The 25,500-nt window shown below is 39.7% G+C and overlaps 3 protein-coding genes across 3 annotated transcripts; 2 read left to right on the top strand and 1 right to left on the bottom strand.

The window, feature by feature from the left end:
• Positions 1-3,038: 3,038 nt before the first annotated feature.
• Positions 3,039-7,991, bottom strand: LOC137957890 (probable hexosyltransferase MUCI70). The gene is made up of 6 exons (XM_068805221.1): positions 7,485-7,991; positions 4,611-4,828; positions 4,307-4,483; positions 4,063-4,218; positions 3,635-3,911; positions 3,039-3,343 (listed from the first exon to the last, which is right to left on the bottom strand). Exons 1-6 carry the CDS (start codon positions 7,840-7,842, stop codon positions 3,114-3,116), a joined length of 1,416 nt encoding a protein of 471 aa, XP_068661322.1. The 5' UTR covers positions 7,843-7,991; the 3' UTR covers positions 3,039-3,113.
• Positions 7,992-8,731: 740 nt separating this feature from the next.
• Positions 8,732-15,124, top strand: LOC137957874 (rhodanese-like domain-containing protein 11, chloroplastic). The gene is made up of 10 exons (XM_068805220.1): positions 8,732-8,960; positions 9,049-9,144; positions 9,775-9,882; positions 10,120-10,216; positions 13,946-13,985; positions 14,090-14,164; positions 14,379-14,466; positions 14,558-14,625; positions 14,708-14,780; positions 14,866-15,124. The coding sequence occupies exons 1-10, from the start codon at positions 8,808-8,810 to the stop codon at positions 14,947-14,949; spliced, it is 882 nt and encodes a 293-aa protein (XP_068661321.1). The 5' UTR covers positions 8,732-8,807; the 3' UTR covers positions 14,950-15,124.
• A 1,544-nt stretch (positions 15,125-16,668) lies between these two features.
• On the top strand, positions 16,669-18,459 carry LOC137958907 (cytochrome P450 736A117-like). The gene is made up of 2 exons (XM_068806116.1): positions 16,669-17,562; positions 17,682-18,459. Exons 1-2 carry the CDS (start codon positions 16,687-16,689, stop codon positions 18,297-18,299), a joined length of 1,494 nt encoding a protein of 497 aa, XP_068662217.1. The 5' UTR covers positions 16,669-16,686; the 3' UTR covers positions 18,300-18,459.
• The last annotated feature ends 7,041 nt before the right edge of the window (positions 18,460-25,500 follow it).

Genomic DNA, 25,500 nt, shown 5'->3' with positions numbered 1-25,500 from the left:
GCAATGGGAGGGTAAATCTATAACTCAGTGTTATCCTCCTCAGATGGTGTAAATCTGAAATTCTCCCAGCCCGATCATTGAGTTGGGAAGCAGGTCGGAAAATCAAAAAGCCCCATTGACTAAAACAATTGGTGAGAAAATGTAATAAGTGCATAAGGGAGTTTTCAACTCTCAATGCATTAAGAGGGATCGGAGAATGATGGAAGATAAGGCCCCCTGAGGTGTTTTGGAGAAAGTCTAAGATTCCCATGCGCACTAAGGATTAAAACTTTGTTGAAGTTAATGGCAACAAATTGATTTCTTACTTAGAACCACATTGAAAAGAACGAAGGAGATAGGGATTCTGGTCAATTTTGCCTCTCTGGTATGACCGAGTTGGCCTACACCAACAACCGCAAAAGGGGTAAGTGGCTTCCTTGGTTTAGCAGGTTACTACCGAAAGTTTATTCGTAATTTTGGGTGTATAGCCGCTCCTTTTAACTGACTTTTGACCAAAGATGGATTTCAATGGAATGAGGCAACAGAGATGGCCTTCAAATAATTGAAAGAGGTATTTACTTCACCACCAATTCTATGCCTTCCCAATTTTTCGCAAAGATTTGTGATTGAATGTGATGTAAGTGGAATTGGCCTCGGTGCAATCCTTACCCAATACAATAGACCAGTGGCATATTTTAGTGAAGCACTGAAATGTTTAGCCTGATGTAAGCAGAATTAGTCTCAGTGCAATCCTTACCCAATACAATAGACCAGTGGCATATTTTAGTGAAGCATTGAAATGTTTGGCTTTGGCATTGTCCACCTATGAGAAGGAAATATTGGCCATTGTCAAGGCAATCAAGAAATAGCGTCCATATTTGCTTGGGAAACCATTTACAATCAGCACCTACCAAAAAAGTCTTTAAAACCTATTGGAGCAACGGATTATTACACCAACACAAACATGATGGCTGCCAAAGATACTTTGTTACAATTATGAAATTGAGTATAAACAAGACCCTGAAGGTGAAGATTCTTTATCACGTGTTGTTGAATTCTAATTTTTATCAATTTCTATACTACATGTCGATTGGTGGCCAATGCTTCAAAAGGAAGTCCAACAAGACTCATTTTATGAAGAATTGATAAAGAAAAGCTCCTCCCAATCAAATCACAAGTTGCTCCAACGAGATAGAGTGTGGTTCTTTTATTTGAGCCTCACTTCACCCTTGATTCCAAAGTTACTAACTGATTGCCATTCGTCACCAATTGGTGGGCATTTTGGGTTTCACAAAACCCTCTCCTGTATCAAACATAGTTTTTTTTTGTCTAATATGTGGTGGATGGTGAAGAAATTCTTGCAACAATATGACGTCAATCAACTGTTCAAAATCGATTGTATGAAGCCAACGAGGTTGCTTCAGCCACTTCCAGTCCCTACTCAAATGTGGATCAATGTCTTGTGGACTTTATTGAATTACCATCTTCTCATGGATATACTACTCTCATGGTAGTTGTAGATTGATCAACGAAATATGCTCACTTCATCGCTTTGAAACACCTGTTTACTACTGTAACTATTGCCAATGTGGTTCGACTAGACGGTATTATGACATTAATTGCTAGCGATCGGAACGAGGTGTTTATTAGCTTCTTTTGGAGAACATTGTTCCAGTTGTAGAGAACCAAGTTGTGTATGAGCTCGAGTTATCATCTCCAATTTGACGACCAAACAGGAGTTGTAATTCAAACTTTGGAGCAATATTTATGATGTTTTGCAGTTGACCAGCCGTAGAAATGGCTCGAATGGATTCCCTAGGCCAAGTTCAGCTACAACATATCCACTCACTCCTCTACCAATAAGACACCCTTTGAAGTTGTTTACGACATTCTACCTCCAAGTCTGTTGGCGTATGTACTTGGCACTTCTTGCGTCCAAGCATTAGATGAATACTTGCATGACCAAGATGCCATTTTGTGTGAGCTGTGACACAACCTTCTGTTGGCTTGAGATCAGATGAAATGTCAAGCGGACCAACACTGGCATGAGGCTTCGTTTGTTGTGGAAGATTATATGTATTTGAAACTAGAACACTATAGACAAACTTTTGTGACTTTTCAGGCCTCCATAAAGCTTGCCCTGCTTTTCTTTGGTCCTCAAAAATCCATTGAGAAAGTTGGTCATGTGGCTTATAGATTGGCTTTGCCTCTTGGTTATCAAATTCAAGATGTGTTTCATGTCAGTTTGTTAGGGAAAAATTTGAGACCAGTCACTCCCACACTTTCTCCTGTCTCGAATACTTCAACCGTCTTTCCACAACCCAAAGTCGTCTTAGATCGACGTGTGATCCATAAAGGTAAACACTGTCCAAAGTCTGAAATCTTAGTGAAATAGATAGGTGTACAAACAGAAGATACAACCTAGGAGAATGAGTGATGGTTTACTAAGTACTATCCTGATTTCATTCTTGTGGACAAGGATCCTTAAGCAGGGAGGAATGATACGAGCCATTTCACATACAGGACATGCACACACAAAACCATGAAGGGGCAGTGGCAAGGAGTGGCAACGTTTGGCTCAGTTTAATTTGTTTAGTCTTTGTTTGTTGAATCTATTATAGAATAAACTTTGGATGGCATAGTGGGTGCTATTCTTTTTCCGATATTTCAGCAATTCCTGTTCTTTAGCATTTATGATAGATAGTATAAAGTAATTCAATAAAGATATACAATTATTCACCCAATAGTTTTTTCCTTCTAGTTCTTCAAATTCCCTTATTTTCCTTGTTCCAAATTCATTTGTATCACACAAAATCTTTTGCTGCCTGTCCAATCGTAGTACCTTCAGGTAGTGAGATTCCCGAGGAAATTTGCCAATCCAATCCTACAATCCCTTCCCTCACTTTGGCATAAAGTATCTGCCAAATCGCTCACTGATTTTATTTGTACAACTTTTGCCTCTCCAGGTACCATGAGTCATGGAGCCGTAGATTAAAGGGTCAGATCAATCACTTTCTATTCCAAGATAAAAAAGACTAAGAATGGTTGAAAAGATCACGAAAGTAAACCAAATTCTATTCCAGCCATGAGAACAAGTTATGAATAAAAGAATAAAACATGATCCAGAGTCGTATTTAACCTGTTAGAGGCTTCACTTTGCGCTTGTGGCCCATACTGTTTACAAGATCTTTGCGAGTACACACTGGGAACATATTTATTTTAAGAACACCCAATTGCCGGAGCACGTATGGAAAACTTAGTTGATCTCTTGATGTAAACCGAACCACTTCATTAAACCAGAGACATGTAAACAGATTTGTCGATGGGGTATGCTCCCTTACAATGATAGAAGCTTCAGCTAGAGCTGCATAAACACGTTCCAACTTTTAGTTTTCCTATGGAGGTAAAACAGATAAGTGTAACAGAATAAGAAAAAACAATCCATCAGAAACATTTTTAACCCAAGATAGTCTGGGAAACTGTCCATTCTAGGACCTCTGATTAGTAAAAGAGATGAAAAGAGTAATACAACTGTTTTTCCTTTATAAAATGCCCAGAGAATGTCAGGTTTAACTGCAAAGAACTAATCTACTAAACCTTGTGTGTGTGTGTGTGTGTGAGAGAGAGAGCGAGAGAGAAAGAGAGAGAGAGAGACCTCTCTTGCCACGATATCTCTTGTCATCAGGAAAACCATCTCTGCGATATTGAGTCAACTGGATCTCAACTTCTTCAGGAGTTGCTTTGTGCTTTCTAACAATTGCATTTCCTTCATTGTACACATCACTACGGGCCCCATGTTCTGAGATTGCAAAGACAGAGTTTGTACGCCACAAAAGTGCTTCTAGAACACCCATTGGATCTCTTCGTAACTGGGATTTGGAATCCACCCAGATGGAATACCTTGCTTGAGGGAAGAGTCGATGGCTCAAGAGCTGATACGAACAGAAGAATGAAATATTGTAGTGGATGTTTCTTTTGAAACCATAATAGAGTCTCTATGGATTCTAAAATAGTATTCAAGACGCAGAAGTATGTAAACATGAATAAGAAATTCCAAAATAGCAGCACAGAATCTTTGCTTACCTTGGGAATTTTTCCATTTAGACGTTGGTCTGTGAAAGGAAGATCTCTCACAACTACAATGCGCCATTTACCAATCATTCGGTCCGCTCCAATTCTTTTTCCCTGTGCTTCCTGAGCTGATTTAGTTATTTCATCCCAAAACGCAACATAGCAAACCTGCATGACATACCTAATCATAAACATATAAGAAATCAACAGGATGACAAAGCTAAAAGATTCTTGGACCTTCATGTACGACAACTACCTTACTAAGTGATTCCTCCACCATTCCAATTGGTTGATACAGATCATCTCCACCACCAAATGCGCAAGTTGAGACAACAGCTTCACAAGTTCGCATAAAATGCTTGTCTTCCTCAGAGATCCTAAACCCTCCATTTTCACTGTAGAAACCACAATGCACCGCAGCAGTTTCACTCACCTGAAAACAGTCATTTTGCCCAAAAGACAAAATAAAATGAATTGAATAGGCAGATAAGAAAGAAGCAACCCATAACCAGTACTTGTTTATTCCATAATTAAGAACTTAATATGAATGCAGAAATGACCTTAAAACTTTCTTGTCTCTCAATAAACGTCTGGTTTCCAGTGAATTTGTTGAATCTTGTGCCATCTGTGTATTCTTGCAATGCATTGCCACTGCCACCAATACGAGTTTCATCAAAATCTCCTTTGTATATGATCCTTCTAATAGGGGAGTCAGGTGCTACAATAGGAGGGAACTCTAGATGCCGGAGCTCTTCTGCGGGGAGTAGCTTCAAGCAAGCTGATACCCAGGAAAAAAGTCTCAATTCATGAAGAACAAAATAAACCAGAACTCGTTATGACATTAGAAAAAATTATTAAGTCAACAAGAATACATGGGAAAAAGTGTAATTAGATTCACAGAATGTTTCTAGACCTCGTGCAGAAAACCATTTTTTCATATCAATTGAAAACCATCAGAGACACTGATATATGAACCATAGTGCATTTCTCGACCAGAACCCGTTATGACATTAGAAGAAAGTATTAGGTCAACAAGAATGTGGAGTTAAGTTACAAGGGAAAAAGTGTAATTAGATTCACAGAAGTGTTCTAGACCTCGTGCAGGACACCATTTTTGCATATCAATTGAAAACCATCAGAGACACTGATATATGAACCATGGTGCATTTCTCAACTTTAAAAACAAAATAGAAAGCAATCTCTAAGACTTTTGAAACCCATTCCTTCCATTGCAAGGAAAGACAAAAGAGCACATAGTAGAGCATGTCATATCCCATCAACTTTTTGAAGACGATGCACATCCATTAATGGCAGCCCCATGTATGAGGTACTATTAAAACCTATGCCATGAAAATTTTCATCAAATTGAAAAAAAAATCAGGAGTCCCTGGCTAGCTAACATATATGAAAAATGGAAAATCTATAACCTCAATTAAAATTGAGCCCAACCAAGAAGAATATCTGGTCCAGGGAAAATATTACAAAAGGGAAAAGACGAATATAAGTAATTCTTATCTCTGATCTTTTCCATTAGCTAGATGTGCCAACAGCTTATCCATAACAAAAGACACCACTCATTGAGAACAGAAAAGCTAGGAGAGTTCACAACTAATTGAATTGTTAAGAAATAAATCATGATTAATGCTGTGGACACAGTCACTGTTAAAGTTGGTTCCAGTTCCACCCTTAGATGACTAACCAAAGTTAGGATGCATTGCCCTGTTAATAATCATACCACTTTTCCTGACTTTAACTTACGTGAGATATTCCCCTCTAATACCCCTCGAGTGGCTAGCTTTAAACAAATGACCAATGTGCCTGAGGCATAGAAACATAAATGTGGTACATACCAAAGAGGGTACAAACTAAACGAGGCATAAAGTACAGCCAAAAGCAGAGATGCATTGTTTTGAAACAATGCTAAAGTTGGGTTTGGGTTCATCTCTTACTGACTAGCCAAACCTAAGAGTTTTTTCCTAACTAATAACCACAAAATTTTCACTGAATTTAACTTATGTGAGCTCATCACTACTAACAGTTACAACAGAAATTTTCAAAACTTCATTTTTCTCAATGAGAAAGAAGAGCTGGTGCTCTGAAATCAAATTTCAACATGTTGAGAAAGTAGCAAACAACTCAAAATCCCACTAGTCCCATTGCTATACTCGAAACATTGGTTATGACTGCAAATGCATTTACTATGTATGGCCACATCTTAATTAGCTTTTTAACCTTATCCACAATATCTCAATGATAATGACAAAAGGAAAAATTTTCAAGGAAGACAAAAAATTCTCATAATCCTAACCTCAGCTTTCAAACAAACTCTTAAGGGAAGCCTTATGCATCACAAAACTGATAACGACTTCCAACACACTCACATTAATAAAACATTTACCATGGAATTTGGTCCAGTTTGTCAGCCACAAAACCCTACCTGGTATTTATTTTGTGTGGAAAAAAAATGGGCAATTTGTTGCACTAGACATAAGTCCTCCTAAGCTAGTGAAAGGCTGCATTCTTTCAGATCAAAAGAGGAGAAATGAGCAGGTTAAGCGTCCACAGGAAGCTAAAGAGATGCAGTGAGCTCATTTGGCAGACCAGGTACATATAGTGCTGTCTTTTGGGTACAATATATAGCCCTAAAAATGGTTCTCTGCAAGACAAGATTGTAAGTTTTTTTGGAAAGTCGAAAATAGCTCCCTGTGAAAGCCCTATTCCAAAATTGGGTCAACAAATGCTGACCATGATTCCCAGGAGGACTTCTTAAACTCAGCCAGTCCTTATCATGAACATAGTGATTCTACCCATAATGGTCATCGACCTTGGTCTTCAACACACTCCGTCTGCTACTTTTTCATCTATTGAAGTCCATCATACTTCAGACTCATCATACGCCAAATTAAAGCAGGATCCATGGAGGATCAAAAGCATCTATGCGTTACAGAAGCACATAAACTAACTCGAAAACAACAACCGTTGAGTCACGACATGGTCAAACTCATGTGACTAGCAACATATATGGCTTACGTAAACTGAACAGTCAGAAACTGAGCGTATTAGTTTCAAACTCCAGCTCACTTTTCTAATTGCAAGAGCAATACACAAGAGCTATTATCTTTTTTCCTTTTCAATTAAGAGTCATTCTGAATCAGATGGCTAACATGAATACTTGCATTGTCCTCCAGACAAATGAAGCAAAGAAAGAACATGCTTACCATGACTTGACAACAAACCGCCTACCTTCAAGCTACTTAACCGCAAATAATTCTAAAGGGAAAAGCACATGAACACGGGTCACAGTCACTCGTAATCGAAAATTATAAACAGTTCATTGACAAAACAAACTGAAACTCACTTTTGAGTAGTCGGGATAAACTAAAACGATCATAAGAACCTAGAAATGCAATAACAGAACTGAGAAGAGATTTTACGTTCTCTAACACCGCTCACAACTCTGGTCACCTGATCAAGCCGATTGAGATTGCTTGGCTTTTCTGTTCCGCCAGCGACACTCAAATTGGTCAATTCACTTCCAACATCCAAGTCCGCCTTCCTCTCTTCCGTGGGCTTTACCCCAGTTCGTGGGAGCTGGAAGAGAATCAACGCCATGACAGAGAGGAAGAGCAATACCGACCACCATTTCTGCCCTATTCGGCGTATTTGCCTGAAAGTTTCGTTCTTGGCACGAAATCCTAGCCTCCTGCGTCTCCGCCTGACCCGCACTCTCATCCTCCCGATCAGATCATCAGAATCGTCATCCGAGACGGAGATCGAGAAGTTGTTATACATTGATGACGAAAATTACGATCCGAGCAAAGAAAGGCAGGCTAACGGGAAAACGCTTCGAGTGCTGAAACGAGTAATCACAAGAATGCTCGATCAGGTTCAGAAGAAGCGCTACGAAAACAAAAACGAATCTTGTGGCTCTGATGCTCTTGTATCTTTCAATTCCCTGAGCGACATCACCGATCTGGAGGAAATGCCGTCGTTATATTTACGACTATTTCAAGTTGCTCGAGCCCAACTCGCCTAACATTGAACTCCAGGTCGAGCCCAACTCGCCTAAAATTGAACTCCAGGTCGAGTCCAAAAATATTTATTAGTTCGAGTAAGCGAGTTCCAACTTATATTTAAATTTTTTTAAATAAAATAAAAAATAAAAAAATAAAGAGAATATTATCAAATAGATTATTAATATACCTAAAGAAATCAATAATATTTATTTTATTGATAGAAGGACCCAAAAGAGTTAAACAGGAATTAGAATTGATGAGAATAATTAAAATAAATAATATTTCATAAAAAAAAATTATATTAACGAGTTAACTCACGAGATAACAAATCGAGTTTAGAAAATCTTGAGTTTGGCATATTATACTTAACGAGTCATATTTCAAGTTTGAGTTCGAGCTGAACTCTAAATAAAAACTGAATTCAGCTCAAGACTTGATCTATCTCGAGATGGTTTGGTTCGGTGTCACCTATAGATATAGTTCAGAGTGTAAAGTGCCCTTGAGGTGGGTCCGTATCAAGTGATCGTGGATCTTTATCTGCTGGTTATGGTGGGCCCACCACTGATTTTTAACTTCTCGTTGCTATTGGGCATTCTGGTCATTTGCTGGCTCTCCTCATGTAGCTGTAAGAACTCGTGCTCCCACCTATCTCTGTCAGTGCTTCGAAAGAGGATCAGGGAGAAGATAGAGTGAAGAAAAAAGGTTCCGGAGTTTCGTTTCCGTAAATTTCTGTGGCTTCTAATGGAAGCACTGGGTTTGCCCTGTGTCAGTACTTCCGGTACTTTCCGGACTTTGCAACGGACAGCAAACACGAAGATAAGCTTAGGCGGAAAGTGCACCTCGTACTCATCTTCACAGAAGATTAAACCTTGCTACAGAACCCATTATTCTCGTGTAAGAAATTATTGTATTTACTTCCCCCTTTTTTTGAATGTTTCGGGTGTTTAATTATTCTACTAAATGGTATCCTGCTTTTGGTCAGCGATCAATCGTCAGTATGGTGGTAAATGAGAGCGAAGAAGTTGAAGTGAGGCAGATGAGGGAAATGTCTGAGGCTAGGAAGAGATGGGAAGCTCTGGTTAGATACTGCTTTTTTTAATATGTTCGTTTAGTGTTTCTTTGATTCTGATTCTTTGTAGGTTGTGTTTGGTAAACTATAATCATGTTGTGAATGGTTCGACTTTTTGTGGATATTCTAAAAACATCTGTTCCTTTATTTTGAAATTGTCATATCTCTTTATATTCTTTTATTTTCCCAGGATCTGATTGTTAAATAGAAATGATAAAAGGCTTCCTGAATTTTCACTGGCATGTATGACAAATGGCCTGAAGCAATCTAATTTCGGGAAACCAACACCTTCTTTGTAGTAATTTCTGTTTTGGATTAAGTCTTTTTGAATCATTTTATGGTAGTACAGAGCTCAAGTCAATAGCTACTTGAAAAGTAGAAGATGATTGCAAGAAAAAAAGAAAAAAGTAAACTAAAGACGAAAAAAGATGCATAAAATAGGTATCTTATTGTCTTATAACCTGAAGAAGATATAAGCATTATCTGAGTGATCTTGAGATAGTGTTAACTATTTCTTATATTTTTAAAGAACTTTCTCACATCTCAATTTTCGTACATTTGGAGGTATTTTCTGCTCTGTTTTCTTCTGGATGCCTTTTCTTATCCATGAAACTATTTAATCCCAGTTTATATTTCAAGATCAGAGATGAAAAAATTAAGGTCCTCACCCCAAAGGAAGCTGGATATGCCATTCAACTATCGAACACAACCCTCCTTGATGTCCGTCCTTCGACAGAGTACTCAAAGGTGAGACATATCTTATTTGTGTAGGCTTGAAATAAAATTTTCTTATTTTTATGTTTTCTCATTGAGAACTTCTCACCTGTCTATGGCACTATCTTTTTTTCTGATTCTTGATTACACATACACGCACCTTCCCCATCCCCTGGTGAGATTTGGACCTCACACTAGAACCCCCCCTGTGACCTGTCTATGGCACTATTGGAATTGGTTTAACCACGGAAAACTTTACGTTTTTGACAGGCACGGGTCAAAGGCTCCAAGTGGATTCCAATATTTGATGTTGATAATAGACTTGATGCTGGAAATATTTCAAAGAAAACAACAAGCTTCGTAATGGGTATTGGTCACTTATTTCTCTCTCTCTCTCTCTCTCTCTCTCTCTCTCTCTCTCTCTATATATATATATATATATATATATATATATTAAATCTTCTTTTCTATTTGTCAGTTCGTACATTGACATGGACAATTTTTCCTACCATTTATAGAATTTTACACTGGAACTGCCAAACTATCATCTCCTGGCAGTCATTTGTTTCACCTTTCTTACTTTTACATGTTTGGATCACTTGACCTGAAAAAAATGCACAATTGACACTACATAACAGAAAAAAAAAAAAAATACAACTGGTCCTTAGATCAAGTTCCTAAACTGGCAGCCCTCCTTGTCCTTTTTAACTTCCCTCATGTCAGAAAGTTAATCGATTGAAAACTAAGTTAATTAGGTTCAATTTAGAACCCTTGACCATTGACTTCATGGTCTCTACCCCTTCACCTTATCTTTGAAAAGGAAGACTGCTGTTTAAGACGGGAAGACTTGCCCTCCTTAATTCTTCCCTGGCTGGCCTTTCCTGCATGTCATATCTTCTTTATCCTTTGCTCCGTTAGTGTTGCTAATAGAATTTAGGTGCTAAAGCAAGGTGTCTTTGGTGGGACACCTCAAAGGGACTCATGCATCATTTGATCAAGTGGGATGAGGTTTGCTAGCCAAAAAAGTTGGGTGGCCTTGGAGTTGGAAGTGTGAGGGACAGGAATCATGCTATTCTTACAAAAAAATTGGCAGTTCAGTGTGTGCAGAAATTTGATTTGGAGGAGATCTCTTTCTGCTAAATTGAGCTTAAATGGAGTTAAGTGGTGACCTCTGGATGGTATTAGACATTGCTTATCTTTGAGCCATTGCTGGTTTACTCCCTAAATTTGAGGAGGGGATCAGATTCTATGGTAGGACTGCCACTTCAGTCAAGTTTGGCGAGATTTGACTGGTTCTGGAGCTCTGAAGGAATCTTAAATGCCAATTTACGATATTGTGGCTGAGCCTTTCATGTTTGTTGATGATGCCTGCCTGCTAGAGAGGGTAATCATTACTGGAATCTTCATTTGAGAAGAATCTTAATGATGCAGAATGGTTGGAACTTATCTTTCCTATCTTGTCCCTTGGAAGTCTTTATATTCACTGTCTTTCTAGTGACAACTCATTTGGATTAAATCATCCAGTGAAAGCTTTTATGTGGCCACTTGTTATGCTGCTATCAAGAGTTCTGATTCTCTTAAAATCCCCTAACCCTCCCCGCCCAAAAAAATTTGATGCATCTCTTGCCTGGACATTTTTTTGCTCCCCCTAAAGTTTTTCTCCCTTTGGAATGCTCTTCGTAGAGACATCCTTATGTTTGATAATTTGAGGAAGCAGACTATGGTGGTTGGGGCAGCATTGTTGAGAAAATTTCTCTCCAATGTTATCTCACGGGTTAGCACTCTCAAGAATTTCCAAGATCTTAACGGAGGTATAAGACAGAGTGATTGGAGGCTTTTGGCTTCTCTCTCTGTCTTAAAGGTTGAGGATGTGGTCGGTTGGATGCCCTCCCCTCACAGGCTTTATTAAATTAAATTCTGATGGGTGTTCTTTTGGGAATCCTGGCCTGCCTGGGTCTTGTGGGATTTTTGGTTGCATGATTTGACTGTTATTGCCTCTTTTGCGGCCCCTTGGCATCACAGATTCTACTTCTGCTAAGCTTCAAGCATGGCTATATGGGATCAGAATTTTCAACCCTCCATTGGTGGCTCTTTATTCATTAAGGACTTATCATTGGTTTTGTGCAAAAAGGAGTTGATTCTCTGTGGCATCTGGTATAATTTTCATGATATTTTGAACATTGCTTTAGATGTTTTTCTAGTTGGAATTCTGTTTCTGGAATGACAATTTTATAGCTGACCCTTTGGCTAAGGAAGGGATTAACACTCCGTTTCTCAATGTTAGGCCTCCTCCTCTGGTTTGCTGTTTATTTTACCTTAATAACATCGTCTTCTAAAATAAACTTATACATAAACTGTTTCTTTTTCTGATTTATTTTCTCAAATTTCCTCTCGCTGGAAGATGAAAATCATGTAATTTTAGCTTAATCAGTGAGAGGCTTGCCTGAACCTAATATTTACAAGTCAAACACACTTTTGAAGTAGTCATTACCAAACAGAGTTTGAAAATTTCCTGCACAACAAAGTTTAGGAGAGGATTAAGGGTTGAGAAGAAGAAGGATAGTTGTGGAGAGAATGTTTAGGAGTAGAAGAAGAAGAGTGACGAATTTGGAGAAGGAGAAAGAGGCCAGAGAATTAGGGTTGTGGAAGATATCCAAACCCTCCCCCTTAGCCTTTATTTATAGATTATAAGAGTACATAAATTACAAGTTTACCCTTCACCTTAGTAAGAGTGAAGAAGAGACAAAAATCATAAACTAGTTACGTCAATGATACTCTAATTACATCATATCTTTCAACACTCCCCCTCAAATTGGGAGGTAATGATAGTGATCCCAGCTTGAAACAAATAACATAGATGTAGTAATAATCTCCTCCATCACGGTGTCCCAATGATAGGTACGAAACCGGCCATAGACTCTCAAAGGGTAAAAATGAGTGATAAGTTGAAACCAACCTCAAACTATTTTGAACAAATATAGTGATAATAACCACTAAAGTGGGTAATGCCTGTCATTTACAAGACGGAAATAAAAAAAAACAAGGGTACCAATAAAAAGTCTCAAAGGACTTAAAAACAACCATATATATAAAAGGGATCAACCAAAGCAATGCTTCAAAAGGACTAGCCAAAGGAGTAAGTGAGAGTCAAATAAAGGACGGTAGGAGAAAGACTGTCAAATAATAAGAGGGTAATGGGTAATGAGGAAGATAAGATGAAGAGGCTGAGATCACCATGCGCTTTATTTTCCTAAATATTTCAAATCTCCAACTTATGAACCAATGCCGACAACAGTTAGCAAATAATGAACCCAAGACAAGTAACCGAGCCCTTCTTCAATAATAACGTCTCAATCAAAGAGACACAATAGCAATTGCGGTAATGAGCCAATACCCAAATGACACATTCCAAATATGTTGTTAGATAGTAGCGGATAACCAGTAAATAGTAAAAGTCCTTAAGAGTAATAAGGACACATGAGATGATCTGCTGTAAATCCATCCTTGAATAGGGAAAATGTGCACCAAATAATAAGTTGGAACCAAGTAATAAGTTGTCAATAAGTTGAACCGAGTGTTGTTAATCGGAACTGAGTACTACTGGTTCCAATAGTAGCTGCATGGTCTTCTAAAAAACAGAGAAGAGTGAATAAAACAGTAATGGATGTTGTTTGCATGCTTATTGCATCAATGATTAATCTAGACACCGAACCGAGAGCTAGCCATATTAAACCAACTAATTAGCAGCCAATAACATAAGTATACAATTATAACTTGACAGGATTTTACTGAGTGATAGGCTGAGCGACACTTATTGCATCAATGATTAATCTAGACACCAAACCAAGAGCCAGCCATATTAAACCAACTAATTAGCAGCCAATAACATAAGTATCCGATTATAGCTTGAAAGGATTTTACCGAGTGATAGGCTAAGCGAGGCTGCTCACTTCATAAGGGGATAAGTACACAGAGTGCTACTCTAACATGCTATTAATATGCTGCAAGGATTTCTCATAACCAGAGAAGAAAACACATTTTGATTCTGATCCTAGATCAAAATCTCCTTACATAGATACTTTTGTAATTTCTGCAGGGGGGTGGTGGAGTGGAGTCCCAGTTCTGTCCTATAATAGGTATGTACATTTTATGTATATTGAATCTATTATTTTTTAAGTTTGTTTAATTTCTCAAAGTTCTTTGTAAGATTGTGTTATGCTTTTTATTACTTTTGTCACAGCCAATTTGTACCGAAGGTTGAGGAGTTGTTTCCTAAAGATAGCGATCTTATTGTTGCATGCCAGAAAGGACTAAGGTTAGCATTTAGTCTTCTTCGTTTTTTAAAAAACTTTAATAGTTTTTTTCATGTCTTTATTGATGTTCATGGTTTTACACCTGCAATCTCTCTCTCTCTCTCTCTCTCTCTCTTACTGTTGATATATATGCAGAATGCAGAGGCATGTGCTTTATATGATCTTGTCTATTTAAGATATAAGAAGTTAGTGTCATATGCTTGTGCTGGTCTGCAGATCTCTAGCTGCTTGTGAACAACTGTACAATGCGGGTTACAGAAACCTCTTTTGGGTTCAGGGGGGTCTAGAGTCTGCAGAAGAAGGGGTAATTTTGTTCTATTACTGGATATTCTCTCTTAGTTTTGTTTTGTTGTTGAAATTTGGACCAACTGGTGTGAATATCTTTCATGAGTCAGGATTTTGTGAGGGAAGGTTCTCAACCTTTCTTGTTTGCTGGGATTGGTGGGCTTTCTGAGTTCCTTGGGTATGAAATCTTGTTATTGGATCCTGGAATACTCAAGAACATTTCATTGTATTAATTTATGCTGTTCTTTTGATATTGGTAGTTGGACTGATCAGCAAAGGGTTGCAGCAGCCAACGAAGGCTGGAGTTATCGGCTAGTTTTTTCTGCCCGTTTGGTATAAAAGCTTCTGGCTACTTTTACATTGTTGCAGAGCTTAATATTGTATATCCAACGAGTGCTAATCATGTCGTTTGGAACAGGCCGGGCTTGTTCTCCTCGCAGATGGTCTGTTTCTTGGTGCTCAACAAATTGGCCACTATCTTCAGGACTTGAAGTCTCCCTGAGAAGCTAACCTCAAAGCAAACCGAGTTGTTTGTGTCTTAGATGCTTGTACTGGTTCAATTTCTGTTAGATAGGTGAGTTTAAGCTGCCCAATGTGAATAGGCGTGTGGATGGTCAAGTCTTTCAGGTGTTGCTGCTTAGACCAAGAGTTTTGACTCTGTAAATCTCGATTGTGCTTGTCGAAAAGGTTTTCGTTTTTGAAATCTCAAAGTAATAAGAAATAATAATAATAAAATAAAACTATCAAATAAAAGAAATAAGAAAATATAAATGTAAATCACGACAAATTAAAAATAATAATAAACAAGGCTTAATGAAATTATGAATGATAAAAATTAAAAATTTCCATTTACTCTCTTGTACTTTTTACCTTTTCAAAATTGATTTAATTTTTCATAAATACCTTAAAAAATAAAAAATTATACAAAATAAATACTTTTATCTTATTGACAGGGGCATAAAAGGTATAAACATTGTTGGGCTTTTGAAACAACCCAAGACCCGTTCATCGAGTTTTTTTCTCGGGAAAGGTTAGGGTCTCCAAGCAATAACAAATTGTGATTAAATATTATATATTTAAATAGGTTATTAACTAGAAGAGAAGAGCGGGGATAGCTCAGTTGGGAGAGCGTCAGACTGAAGGTCGCGTGTTCGATCCACGCTCACCGCATGGTTTATTTATTTATTTATTTATTCTCATTTCTGTCATTCAAGTATCCTTGTCGGTCGTTGTACTCCATAATCTGTGTTTTAGTGCCAAAAAGGTTTTCAATTGTTCGTAGACGTTAAAATTTACTCACCTTGATTAACAATTAATTAATTAGCAATTGTAGTTATTATCGATGCTGCAAACAGCTTGAAACCAGTTTCATGTTCATCCTCTAATCTCTCTTGCCAGATACGCTAATTAGAAAATTTGTCAGGAACCAGTGCTTTGTTGGAAGCAATAGTGGGCAGACAACTCTAAGAAATATAAAGGAAAAAGAAAAATAAAGGAGAGACAAAAGAACAAGTAATTTCTTCACTACAATTGCTTATTTTCTTTACAAGAGTACATGGGTATTTATACTAATCAATATATGCATCTTATCACTCCAAAAGTCATTAATCAATAGATGTATCTTATCACATCAATGGATGCATCTTATCACATAAAAAGACATTAGTTAATGGATGCATCTTATCACATAAAAAGACATTAATCAATGGATGCATCTTATCACATCAAAAGACATTAGTCAATGGATGCATCTATTTTCGGTTTTGTTGAATAACCTATAGTAAATTGAAAATAACTTCTTCTAGAAAATATTAATTCATGAATGGTCTGATTCATTGGAACCTAGACAGGTATAGTTTTCCAATGACATATTATGTGCACCATTTAAATGAGAATAGACCCTTCAAATATTTCTTTGATTCCAGTCAAGTTTCATATCCAACATGCTCACATCGTCTGATAAAAAGATGAGAATCATGGTCTTGAGGTATTCTTTCGTTATCGAAAAGAAATAAATGAAAGATAAAAAGATTCGGAAATCTTTTAGTCTGTATATATATACTGCAAATCTTTAGTTAGTATAGGGAAAAGCGACATACTACTAATACTTGTAGTTTTTTAGTAATTTAATCGTTTTTTTCCCAATCGGTTGAAGATTAGTTTTTTTCCCTATAAATAGATGTTTTGGGTTCTCCGTTAGTTATCTATGGTAGGACGAGCTTCATTTATTCTACTCAAAATGCTCCTCACACTGACCATTACTTCTCTGTTCTTGACTCTTTTTGTGTACTTTGCTCTCAAACCCAACAGCCGGAAATCTAAATATCCACCTTCTCCACCCAAGCTTCCGTTCATCGGCAACCTTCACCAGCTGGGCTCCATTCCCCACCGTTCTCTTGGTGCACTCTCCAAGAAACATGGACCACTTATGCTTTTACACATTGGAAACTCACCTGCTCTCGTTGTATCATCCAAAGAATCGGCTGAAGAGATTATGAAAACTCAGGACTTGATCTTCGCGGATAGGCCGCCTTCTCTCGTCTTCGATGCGATCGGGTACCGTGGCAAGGATGTGGCTCTTGCCAGATATGGCGAGCATTGGCGTCAGGTGAAGAAGATCACGGTTCAACATCTGTTGAACATCAAATTGGTGGAGTCTTTTAGGGTGGTGAGGGAAGACGAAGTAGCTTCTCTGGTGGAGAAGATCTCTCGGGCCTCTGGTCCCGTCAACTTGAGTGAGCTCGTGATTTCTACTACAAGTAATATTATAAGCACAATAGCTTTAGGGAGAAAGTACTACGATGAAAAACAAAGCGAAGGAAACGGATTCAATGAATTCCTAGAAGAGTTCTTCCTTCTCTTGGGGGCCTTTCACATTGGTGACTACATCCCGTCCCTCGGGTGGATTGGCTGTTTAACTGGTCTTGATGCAAGACTGAAGAAGCACTCCCAGCAATGGAATAATTTTCTTGATCAGGTCATAGCTGAGCACATCGGGACGGGTAAGGACGTCGACAATGGAAGAAAAGACTTTGTTGATATGCTGCTTGAAGTTGAGGAGGGGGGCTCAGTAGGCGTTCCTTTCAACAAAGACCATATCAAAGCCGTACTCTTAGTATATATCAATATTCTCTATCCAATTTCGATCTGTGAAGATCAATTATATTCTATACATAAAACCTTTTCATTTACGAAAAAAACTTCACATGATTCACCATTTACGTTCTGTTCCAGGACACTTTTGCTGCAGGGACTGATTCAACGTACACGGCAATCAATTGGACACTGGCGGAGCTGGTCAGAAACCCTAGAGAGATGAAGAAAGTGCAGGAAGAGATACGGAGAACCGTCCGCGGGAATTCGAGGGTTACAGAAGATGATCTTCGACAAATGTCCTACTTGAAGTGTGTCATCAAGGAGAGTTTTAGGATGCACCCACCCTTCCCTCTACTGCTCCCACGGAACTGCATGCAGAATGCGGAGGTGATGGGGTATCAAGTACCTGCGAATTCAAGGGTGGTTGTCAATGCTTGGGCAATCGGAAGGGACCCCGAAGCATGGGACAACCCGGAGGAATTTCGCCCGGAGAGATTCATCAACTCGGGGGTAGATTTCAGAGGTCACGATTTTGGGCTCATTCCATTTGGGTCGGGGCGAAGGGCTTGTCCTGGCATCTCCTTCGCCGTGGCCAAGATGGAGCTGGTGTTGGCCAGTGTCTTGCATGGTTTTGATTGGGAGGTGCCCGGTGGTGCCTCACCGGAGGCTTTGGACATGACCGAAGTGCAAGGAGCGACTACACGCAAGAAAATTCCGCTTATCCTGGTTGCAAGGCCATATATATACTCCCCTTAGAGAGAAGCGAGGATCCTTAGTTATATCATATTATATATACTGGCCTTGGAATAACCTTTATACTAATCAACCTCTCCTTTTCTCTCAAAATCCATATGTTCCATTAACAAACACAGTGGGTGAACACCGATTTATAGATGGGAAGAAACCTAATGTAATGGACAATGAGGTAAAGTTGAATCTACTACATAATGTTACTTCCATGTAGATTTCAATATTTTTATATTTCTCATCACCATCGTTGTTTTCATATTACACATGAATTCTTTTGCAGTCCACCTTCTTCTACTAACTCTTATTGACAGACCCATTCACATTATCACTTTCCCTTTGTTCATTCAAATCCTAATGAAACCCATTTTCCTCAAGCAACAACTCACCACGCTCTACAATTTTTTGGGTATTTGAGAGGAGCTAGTTTGTAAATGCTTTGGAAGTTTTGAAGAAAGGAGGTTTGGAGGAAAGATCCCATTTCTGGGGAGAGAGAAGCAAAGCTGCTGTGGTCTTCGTTGAAGATGAGATAAGAACAAGCTATGAGACATGTGCGTATGGATGTGAGTTTGCCTAGTTGGACTTTGCAAAATCAGAGCTCAGTTAGTCTGAAACTGAAAATGAAAATTGACCTAGAATTCATTTCTCAAATTACAACAAAGGGCTCAAGCCTTAAACCTGAATTTTAGAAGGCCAAGAGCAGTGAGAGCAAATAAGTATAAAACAAAAACACAAAAACACGGAATCACAGAACATTCAGCATAGACAGGAAGCATGAAGCACGAAACTCCCCTTTTCCAAACCCCTGAAATTAATCCCAGATGGCACTCTTGCAAAATCACCAAATACAATTGTAAGAAAAAGAAGGATTTCAAAGAATTTTTCGATGTATTATTCTCCGTTTAGGAGGCTATTTATAAGATATTACATGCTGATTTTAGGTCCAATTTAGATCCTAAAATCAAGGTACAGAATCAATCACAGATTGATGGAAACAATCTGTTTCCTACAATCACGCTAACAGACTTTTTCATTTTGATTCTACGGAAGATTTCCTCTTCTGAAAGGAAGCTCAGACAGCTCACGCCAACACTCCCGCTCAAGTTGGTGCATACAGATATCGGATGCCCAACTTGCTAAGTGAGTTGTATAAGTTCTTGCTGTATACTATGCTTGGTCTGAGACAAAATATGTCATATATCCGCTCTTCTTGAGCACTCCATCGGGTGCGATCAGCGGAAGTCTATTTGTGCGATCCGATTCGGATATTCAATTCGGTTCGGTTCGGTTCGATCAAGTCTGGTCCGAGTCAAATTTGGTCTCCTCGTCGATAGAGCGTCTTCGACGATGGGTGACGACAGAGCATCTTTGGTTTTGTAGTCACGACAGAGCGTTTTTGATGATGATAGAGCGTCTTCAATTTTGTGGTCACGACAGAGCGTCTTCGGTAATATGGTGACGACAGAGCGTCTTTGGTAATATGGAGCATCTTCGGTGATGACAGAGTGTCTTCGGTCATGGTGACGACACAGGGAGAAAATAGGTGGCTCGAGTCAGGTTGACCCGGACTGGGTTGGTCCGGACCGAGTTTATCTGGGTTGACTCGGTCTGGCTGGTGCAGAAACAGTACCTTGGGTTGCTGGTACGCTAGCTCGCTGGTCCAAGTTGACTCGGGCGATTCGAGTCCGGTGCGTTGAACCCGGCGCTGAAATAATAAAATTTCTTAACTTAGGACAATCTTTAATCGGGAAACAATGCTTCTTCCTAACTTCTTTGGCAATGACAACTTCGGTAACAGCAACTTTCCAAACAAAGATTCCTTAAATCGAAACGGAATCATCGTTGAGAAAAGGTAACTCTTCTTCTTCCCCATGGCGACAATCCCTACTTCCGAACAGAGCGGAACAACAATGGGAAATTTTTTGACAGCAACAAGAACGGCAGAATTTAGCAGTGTCATCGTCTCTGGCAACGACGAAGTCATCTTCGGCAAAACAAACCTTGGCTTAACGGCAATATTCTTCTTCTTTGGCAACAGTGGGTCGTCTTCCCCCGCGACCGAACAAAGGACGACGAAACCTGGACCTCGCCAGAAGCTTCTCAGCCTCTCTAATTTCGCCATCTGGTCGATCGTGTCCACCACGCTCAGGTAGGTTCGACACTGCACCGCGAGCAGGCGTCCGTCAGCTTGCATCTACACATTCTCAAAGTATTTCGGGTTTCACTCACGACTCAAAGCTTTTGCCACTTCAGCTCCCCAACCGACACAATCTCCTTCGTGGTCTTCTCTTCGTCTGCCCCTTTATAGCCATCAAAGACAACGTCTATCTTCGGGAGGACAAGATCATCGTTATCGGGAAAAACAAGGTCATTTTTAGGTTCCTGGAAGCATTCCTGCAGCCTATAGTCACAGTTGGGTTATGATCCGGTTCGGTTCTGGTGCGGTTCGGATATGTTGAGTTGACCTGCCGGTCTGGGTTGGTTCTGGTACGGTTCGGGTCCGATTCTGGGTCCGGAATAGGCGCAGGCCGGCGCTCGATTAAATTTTCCTTAACTGAGGAAAAAATTTAATTGGAGTTAGCGTCATCTTCTTCGGCAGCGGCAACGTCGGCTTCCTTCGGCGTGGTGGTCGGCAGCAACAACGGGGCCGGTGGTGTAGTCATTGGCGATGAGGTTTCGGCGTTGCCTTCGTCTTCGGCTATGGCCTACATTTTTCCATGACAGCAGAGGAGACAGTCGTGCGCCTCCTTACTCACCGGCTAACGATGCGATTGTCGGTGACGGAAGTTCCGCCGGAGTGGGTGGTGGACGAAGACGAGGATACAACGACGACAGAGCGTCTTCAGTGATGCGGTTGTCAGCGGCAACGTTCGGGCTGATGATGCGATCGTCGTTGTTGAAATGTATAGCTATATAGCGTGATCGGAGGAAACTGTATAGCGTGATTGTTTCCTCCGATCCCGTGATTATATTCTTGATTCTATTCCTTGATTTTAGGATCTAAATTGATCCAAAAATCAACTTGTAATGTATTATAAATAGCCTCCTAACGGAGAAGAATAAACTCATCGGAAAACCATTCGTTCAATCTCTGTTATTATTTTCGGTTCTCTGTTTTACATGGTATCAGAGCAGGAGAATTATCCTCTCTTTTCCATTGCAGAAAGTCGGAGCTAAGTGCTCCTGTAATCGCCGAAGGAAGAAAAAATCCGTCGGAGTTGCAGAACTCTGTTTTTTTTCTGCAACTCCACATTCCGGCTGTCCCGACGCCAAAAGAACGTCACCGACGCCGACGACGACACCACCACCCTGTTCCAACTGAAGCCGACACTCCGCTGCCGTTGCCGAAGATGAAGGTTGCCGTTGCCAACGACGAAGACTGCCGTTGCCAAAGACGAAGGTTGTCGTTGCCGAAGACGAAGCGTTTTACGTAGTCGGAATCACGTCGCCGACGATTGCCGACGAGCGCCGACAACGGCACCACCACCTTGTTCCGACTGAAGCCGACGCTCCGCTGCCGTTGTCGAAGACGACGGTATTTATGTTTTAACTTAGGAACTGTTCATTTATTTTTCCTGTCGACCCAGACCGGCGGGTCGACCGAACCGGTCTAAACTCGAACCGGATCGGACCAGCACTGGGGCGGACCAGAATTGAATCCGCCCAGATCGTACCGAACCGGACCAGACTAAACCGAACCGGACAGGATTAGAAAAAAAAAAAAATCAGATCGATGGCCACCACTACAGGCGCATCCACCGACCTTATCCCATCACCACAGATTATAGTCCACCAAGATAATTCTACGTTTCCAACTAGAATTATCCTCGATGAGATCAATTATTCATTATGGTCCCAACTCATGGAGATGCGAATTGGCACACACAACAAAGCTGGATACCTCACCGGCGAAACAAAAAAATCAGCATCTGGTGATGCTAATCTTGGAGCATGGATTACTGAAAATCAAAGAGTCAAAAGTTGGCTTATTGACTCCATGAGTCCATTGCTCATGCAGCGATTTATTCGCCTCTCCACTGCCAAGGAGATATGGGAAGCAGTATCAAAAACATTCTATGATGGATCCGATGAAACTTGTATATTTGAGCTGAACCAGAGATCTTTTTCTACCAAACAAAATGGTAGACCGTTATCCACATACTACAATGAACTGGTTGCTATTTTCCAAGAGATTGATCATCGAACTATATCTCAGGAAGGAACAGTCGAAGGGCTAATCCAGTTGCACTTTGCAATGGCTAGGCTTCGGGTTCATATTTTTCTCAGTGGGCTTGATTCCGAATTTGATCAAGTTCGTGGAGAAATTTTGCGAAAAGATCCCAAACTTGATTTGGAAAGTACATATGCCTATGTCAGACGCAAATATCAACAGAGACAGACAATGGGGAGCTATCGCCCAGTCTCCGAGAACTCGGCGATGTTGGTCAACCAAAACCGACAAGGATCATCAAGCAGTCGGAACCCTCAATCCTCTGGCAAAGGTAACAATCGTGTATGTATTCACTGCGAAAAAAAAGGACATTCACAACACCGGTGTTATGAGATTATTGGCTATCTGGAGTGGTGGGATTTCTCGAAAAATCCCCGTAACAAGACTGCTGGGAAAGCTATGGTGACATCCATGGAAGAGAATCAGGAGCTACCTACTGCAAATGTTGCCCATCCAGGTATTCTCGATAATGCATTAGTATTTTCTGTACATTCTAATAATAGACCTTGGATTAATGATACAGGTGCATCCGATCATATGACAAGGGATCCCAGTCAGTTACAATCCATCCTACCTTCTCCACAATCTGTTATTTCAACAGCCAATGGTAGTATCTCTCCTATTACTGGGGAAGGATCTGTTATCTTATCCAATAATCTGACATTAGATACTGTCCTTGTGGTTCCCTCTCTTGAATATAACCTTTTGTCTGTTAGCCAAATTACTTTCACTCTTGCTTGTATTGTAACTTTTTGGCCCTCATTTTGTGTCTTTCAGGACATTCTAACCCGGAAGATTCTTGGTTATGGTGTTAGACGGGGCAAACTCTACTATTTGGAGTTGACAGAGAACGGGGGATCGAAAATCAGTCAGACAAATCAAGCTAGCAGTGAAGATAATGCTCAAACAACTGTATGGTTATGGCACTGACGATTAGGCCACCTTTCCTTTGGTTATCTTAAGAAATTGCGACCTCAACTTTTTTCAGGTTTGACTGATGTGCATTTTCATTGTGATACATGTGAATTGGCTAAAAGCCACCGTATTGCTTATTTCCTGAGTTTGAATAAAATTTTCGAACCTTTTGCGGTTATTCATTCTGATGTTTGGGGTCCAGCAAAGATTCCCTCTATTTTTAGAGCTCGTTACTTTGTGACATTTATTGATGAATGCACTAGAATGACTTGGGTATCTCTGCTTATCCACAAAAGTGATGTGTGTCTAGCCTTTCAGAAATTCCATACAATGATACATACTCAATACCAAAAGCAGATTCGTGTTTTGCAATCTGACAATGGTACTGAGTTTGTTAATGCTTCTCTCGAAACTTTTCTGACCACTCATGGAATTCATCACCAGACTTCTTGCACCTATACTCCCCAACAGAATGGATTGGCAGAAAGAAAGAATAGACAACTTTTGGAAGTAGTACGTGCCTCTCTCTTTGGCATGAACATGTCTCGATTTTATTGGGGTGAAGCTATCACATCTGCTGCCTACCTCATCAATCGAACACCTTCTAGAGTACTGGATTTTCAAACTCCTCTACATAAGCTGCAATCCCTGATTTCAATTCCCCATCTTCCGAATCTTGAACCCCGAATTTTTGGGTGTACCGCTTATGTTCATATCCCAAATATCTTGCGAAATAAACTTGATCCATGTGCCAAGCGATGTGTATTTGTTGGCTACTCTGATCTTCAAAAAGGATATCGGTGTTATGATCCACACACCAACAAGCTCCATGTAACTTTAGATGTCTCCTTCCATGAATCAATCCCTTATTATTCAGGGGGAGTTTCTTGGACATCTCTTCAGGGGGAGAGTTCAAATGAAGAGAATGTTCCACATGAAACTAACGGAGATGTTGAAAGAGGTGCCGAATTTATTGAGTTAGAAGCGGTGAATAAATTTTTTAAGTGTCATGATGTGCAACAAGACTGTGATTCAGTAATTTCACCTGAAGAACCCCCAGAGTTGCCCCCGTCTGCACCAACAACTGAAGAATCAACCCAGAATGTTCCTCCTCAGGTAAATACGAATCATGTGTTTGATGAGTCTACTGAAACATGTCTTCCTACAGAAAACATAACCTCTAGATATCCACAAAGATTGAATAGGGGAGTTCCAAAAAAACAGTATGAACCTGATCTTGAAGCAAAGACCAAATACTCAATCAATAACTATGTGTCCTCCCATAGGTTGACTAAATAATATGCATTTACTGTTGATCAATTATCCAGGGTTTCTATTCCTAGTAATGTGCAGGATGCATTAGCTGATCCAAAATGGAAAAAAACGATGAACGAAGAGATGGAGGCTCTACGAAAAAATGCCACTTGGGAACTTGTTCCCCAACCTAAAGGAGTAAAAACAATTGGATGTCGATGGGTGTTCACATTGAAACTCAAACCGGATGGAAGCATTGACAGATATAAAGCTCGGCTAGTTGCAAAAGGATATATGCAAAGGTATGGGATAGACTATCAGGATACTTTTGCACCAGTAGCTAAGATCAATACAATTCGTATTCTTATATCTACAGCAGCAAATCGAGACTGGCCTCTGCAACAATTTGACGTTAAAAATGCCTTCCTCAATGGAGACTTAGAAGAAGAAGTCTACATGGAACTACCACCAGGTGTAAAAAGTGGTTCTTTGTCTCAAGGTAAAGTTTGTAAATTGAAGAAGTCATTGTATGGGCTGAAACAGTCACCTAAAGCATGGTTTGGGAGATTCTCGGCTACAATGAAGGAGTTTGGTTATAAACAAAGTAACTCAGATCATACTTTGTTTATAAAACACATAGAAGGAAATGTAACAGCATTAATTGTATATGTTGATGATATGGTCGTGACAGGAGATGACCCAGGTGAAATGCAAGCTTTACAGGGGTATTTAACTACTAAATTCGAAATGAAGGATCTAGGACAACTTAAATATTTTTTGGGGATTGAAGTTGCAAGATCGAAACATGGA

The sequence above is a fragment of the Aristolochia californica genome, unplaced genomic scaffold (genome assembly GCF_029961685.1).
Source record: "Aristolochia californica isolate CCGP_79_NKW_82.1479 unplaced genomic scaffold, dmAriCali1.0.hap1 SCAF_1, whole genome shotgun sequence".
Lineage (NCBI taxonomy): Eukaryota > Viridiplantae > Streptophyta > Magnoliopsida > Piperales > Aristolochiaceae > Aristolochia > Aristolochia californica.
This window is presented reverse-complemented; position numbering and strand designations above follow the sequence as displayed.